This window comes from Priapulus caudatus, unplaced genomic scaffold (genome assembly GCF_000485595.1).
Source record: "Priapulus caudatus unplaced genomic scaffold, Priapulus_caudatus-5.0.1 Scaffold759, whole genome shotgun sequence".
In the NCBI taxonomy this organism is placed as follows: Eukaryota; Metazoa; Priapulida; class Priapulimorpha; order Priapulimorphida; family Priapulidae; genus Priapulus; species Priapulus caudatus.
Genome location: NW_014577820.1, coordinates 131,411 through 136,410, shown reverse-complemented (window position 1 = coordinate 136,410; position 5,000 = coordinate 131,411). Strand labels below are relative to the sequence as shown.

Below are 5,000 nucleotides of genomic sequence, written 5' to 3'. Positions count from 1 at the left end.
CTTCTAGTGACATCACAGTTTGAGCTTACTCTCGTGAAAAACATCTATACTGACCTAGTGATGCCATACCTAAAGGACACTGTGTCTGTGACGACGACTAACTTGACGTAAAATGACGTCATAGTTTGACATTACTGATGTGAGCAGGCTCTGGTGACATTATATCATGTCGTTCAATATGGTAAGCAACATTTAGTGACATTACACCTCGACATCACTGCGGTGAACAGGCGTCTCATTATGGTACACAGCACCTAGTGAGTGATATAATAATCTGATGCCGCTATATGGTGATAAACATCGTCTCATAACGAGATTACAACGATAACCCGCATCTCATGGCGTCACATCCTGGTTACTCAACGCCGCGTGATAGTGAGTTACGTCACCCGCTGATTGCAAGTTTTAGAAAGACGTACAAACACTGCTGGACGGAAGAATCATTTTCTGTGGATGATAGGTTTATATAGACACTTTGACATAAAGACTGTGATAGCGGGTTCATAGAAAGTTATTATTAATATTACTGATTCACCCGCTGACTGTTTATTCAGTTTAAGTTATGATGCTGAATACTCAAATGTTGTTGAACGCATCTTTAGTTTTCTACTGCCATAGATGAAATTGCTACAAGAATGTGAAAACTGTCTTAATTTATAGATGTCTGTTATCTATTTAAGTGCTTCTGTGCTAACTGACATAAAACAAATGCCCTGAAATGTTATTTATGCTTATAGTTATCAAACATAATGGCTATACAGAATGTGCCAACATTTAATGCCCTGTTAATTATTTGTTACTTATGATACTGTAATTGTGCGTAAATATTGCACATAATAAAAACACATTTACAATTTTACTTAACGAATTTTTTCTCATATAATTTAAAAAACAATCCAAGATAGATTCCCACTTTCAAATATATAAATCTTGTCATGAAGAATGACAAAGAAAGAATGATGTATGCGTAATTCTATACCGTTTTACGTTACCGTTACAATAACTGTAATATACTTTCCCTATAGTGTCCATGTAAAGAAAGAACGAATTTTAAAGGTAGATAGATATAACAAAACAATGTATTTTCATATGCAACATGTCAACTACACACACATCACACTACAACCAATAGCCTATGTATCCAGATAAGGAATAAAGTTCATCCAGCATACTTACAAACAGATATATAACCGATATGATACAAAGTAAATTAAGTAACGTGCATCTATGCTCCACACTAACGCCATTGATTGAATATACATTACGATCATTACAATGGATCCAATCAATTGAATCTATGACCAGAAATCAGTAACAGCTTATTTACGTATCCAAAAGAAGCTGTCAAGATACAATACACTGCTATACAAAAATACCAATCTGTCGATTAAATTAAACAATTGTATACTGATAGATTTTTACAAAACTACCTGCATACCCATGTAGTAATATCATGGAAATATGTATCAAACACTTATAAAAGTAAATTACACAAGTTCAAGTAGGTACACTTTTGGAGATTTTTTTGATTTGTGAGCAAGTCTTGCTGACAATGACACGACAGCATTCTAAGTTCACAGCAACCACAGACTCACTCTGCTTGTGCATCACCGACATGGCCATAGATTCATTCTGTATTTGTCCTACCCAACGTTGCGGATTCCTGCAACCTCACCCATCGCATAATAACCCTGTCTTTGTGCTGCCACCCTCAAGTGTTCACTCTGGCTTGGGCTAGGCGTACAGCACCATGTCAACCTCACCCATCGCGGATTAACCCCGTCTTTGCGCCGCCACCCTCGACTGTTCACTCGGGCTTGGCTTCAGCGTACAGCACCATGTCAACGGCTTCGTCGTGGTCCTCAACGGGGACGTCGTCGACGATCTGCTCGCCGAACGCTAACGCGACGAGCTGCGGCCGTCCGGTCGCCGCCATGCTGCACTTCTGGATGTAGCTGTCGTAGTATCCCTTTCCGCGGCCGACGCGGTAACCCGCGACGTTGAATGCCACTCCGGGCATGATGATGAGGTCGAGTCCACCTATGCGTGCGGAGATGCCATATGAACTCGTTTAGCGATATTTCAATACGTTCGTCTTGATATTTTGTTCGATACGTTCGTTTACGATATTTCGATCGTTTAGCGATTTCAATACGTGCAACGTCCAAGTGAATCGAAATTTTTATTGCATGGCTGACCTCGGAATTTTAGACTCGCTCTGATTGGTCTGATTGTTTGTAAATGGCAAATGTGATTTACTAAAGTGGAATGAAGAGGGGTTTCTGAAAAACAACCTTTTAAGAAGTGAATAACGATTGAAGTGAATGTATACACATATCAGTAGCAAGGTAAAGCCAAGTAGAAGGGAACGGTAGGTTTTTTTTCGCGCCAATAGCGGCGTACGGGCCGCATTAGCAGCGCATGCATTTTGCATGCGATCTCACGAAATTTCAATGCAACCCGTTCTGTCCCAATAACCCTCACCAAAATATAAAAAAGGTTATATGGGACAGAATTATTCGGTCTAGACAATCTCAGGACCGTTAATAGAAGTTTGAACTTTTCCAACATATACCGTGAGAAGTATTCTCATCTTGTATAAGAACATCTCTCATACCTGTTTCGAATGCTGTCTCACATGACAGTTCGTCTTCAAGAGGCTGCTTAATATTCCACTTTGTAACTGGCAGAGCATCAAACTCTTCCATAGACTTCAACCTAACAAACGTCACGCATAAAATGTGTGAGAGCAATACAATGTATTTGACTATGAGCGCCACCTCTTGAGCAAAAACTAGAATGTGCAACAAAGTTATATATAGAACTTTTAGAAATGAAATTGCAAAACCAGATAATGACAATGTTACTTCGTGATGGTGCAGTTTCGGCGTGTAGGTACACATGAAGTGAAGCAACTTAACAAATGCAGAAATGATCACAGTAGGCGTAATAAGTGTGAAATAGTTTCTAACACAAATACAGTTCTTTGTAAATTGCTTCATATATGACATAAACAAATTGAACCAATTTGTAACGAATAAACCCTTTTAGTTTTAGCCAGTTTTACATCAGGAAACCTAACCGCTGTACTTGACAGGGGACATGGCGGTACTCACCTGACCATGTCCATGTAAGAACTCTTTGTGCTGTATCGAGGAATGAAACATGTCTTCCCACTCTCAAGCATATTTTGGAGAATTTCCTTTGTATCAATTTCATTCTTCATGGACAAGTAAACTGAAATCCGTTGACTTGTCGTATACTCCTTGGTTCGTAGAAACTGTAAAAACAACAAACATGACAATGAGCGGACAAGAATATATACAAATAATATCAGGAGTCTATCAATATAGATTACGAGATTATAATATGGGGCACTAAAGTCTGCTGTCTGGCATTTCTGGCAGTCTGATGTGCCCTGGGCAATGCACGTTGCTTTTTAAAGTAACTACTGGTGACTGGTTAAAAAACCTGATGTCTAATGCACCTCGTACTTTTCTGCACCGTTTTTATGTGTATCTCCTATCCATATGATATTATCAGGAGTCTATCAATAGATTATCTAGGATCTATTATCTAGATAGAGGATCTATTGATAGACTCCTGATAATATGGATAGGAGATACACATAAAAACGGTGCAGAAAAAGTACGAGATGCATAAGTTGGGGTAAAGCATGAAATTTGCTTAGGCCAAAACAAAATATATGTGTGGTTACCGTTACATGCCGAAAAAAATAGGGTAGGTAGGTAGGGAAAACATTTTATTTTCTTGAAACATTTTATTTACGAACCATGTCCGAAGGATGTGCGTTGTGCCTTTTGAAGCAGGAACTGTCCAATTCATATTGTTTTTAAATTTAAAAAAAAAATTTTTTTTTACTTTAAAGAAAATCGACAATAACATGTTTAGGGTCGCTGGGAATAAATAGGGTCGGTCGGGAAACCGTAACCACACCTATATTTTGTTTTGGCCTTACCTTATATACTTTCCCACCAATTCACAGTAGGGAATGGCTAACTCCTACTTGCATCCTTCTACAGAGGGTTTTAGTCAGACCATATCCCAATGATAGTTAGATCGACTTGTAACAGATCGCCGTTATTTTCCAACAATTAGCTAGGATTAACGGCCATATTATGCAAAGTAATACTTAAAATAGCCCGTGAAAGAGTAATTGCACATCAGGTTTTCAACCAGCCACCAGTAGTTACTTTAAAAAGCAACGTACATTGCCCAGGGCACATCAGACTGCCAGAAATGCCAGACAGCAGACTTTAGTGTCCCATATTATAATCTCGTAATCTAGTAAAGAGTACTCTTCATAGTCTAAGGGACTATTCCAAGCAAGGAGAGAATCAGGTTTGATTAAATCCATAAATCAATACTGCGGATCGCAGTGGAAAAAGTTTCAAATTAACAATTAACCAGAGATTATCTTGCCTGAACTGGAACTCAAGCCAGGATATTCACTCTTCAGCTATCCCACTCCACACCAATTACTAAAGTTGGCGTCGAAGTGTCGAAAAAAGCAACTCCGGATAAAGTGTTTTACTCTGACAAGGGCACAAAACTCAATGCAACACTCCAACCGGTACCGTATCTTCAGCCAAGGGAGGTTCGGCTAACGCCCCATTAGGAGTGTTCCCAACTTTGATATCATTCAGTAATTGTTCAATAATGATTGATTAATTCCTACCCTAACCTAACCTAAATGACATTAAACACAAACTAATATATGACCATGACCATATATATATATATATAATATATCAGGAGTAGATAATAGCGGAGGAGTGTGACATCAATAAACAAGGAAATTCGTCATTTACTAGCCTTATAATACCTTACGATTTACTACGCGTAACTCATCCAACTTGAGCTCAAATCGGACACAGTACATTCGCCTATCATCGTGCAAAATCGTCTTCCTCGTAGACACCGCCAATCCGGAGATACAGCCTAAAACGTACGACACGATTCTCCATTCTTTGGCCAAT

General features: G+C 38.8%; 2 protein-coding genes across 2 annotated transcripts in view; one reads left to right on the top strand and one right to left on the bottom strand.

The window, feature by feature from the left end:
* LOC106813355 overlaps window positions 1-859 on the top strand; it is a 10,945-nt gene extending 10,086 nt beyond the window's left edge. The window contains exon 4 of the mRNA XM_014817488.1: window positions 1-859. This exon is cut by the window's left edge and continues 354 nt beyond it. The gene's annotated coding sequence lies outside the window, so the exon portion shown is untranslated.
* Window positions 860-1,061: 202 nt separating this feature from the next.
* LOC106813362 (5-formyltetrahydrofolate cyclo-ligase-like) overlaps window positions 1,062-5,000 on the bottom strand; it is a 5,151-nt gene continuing 1,212 nt past the window's right edge. The window contains exons 2-4 of the mRNA XM_014817495.1: window positions 3,117-3,280; window positions 2,618-2,718; window positions 1,062-2,040 (exon numbers count right to left, since the gene is read on the bottom strand). Coding sequence (XP_014672981.1) covers window positions 1,808-2,040; window positions 2,618-2,718; window positions 3,117-3,280 — 498 coding nt within the window. The 3' untranslated portion in view covers window positions 1,062-1,807. The remainder of the gene's footprint in view (window positions 2,041-2,617; window positions 2,719-3,116; window positions 3,281-5,000) is intronic.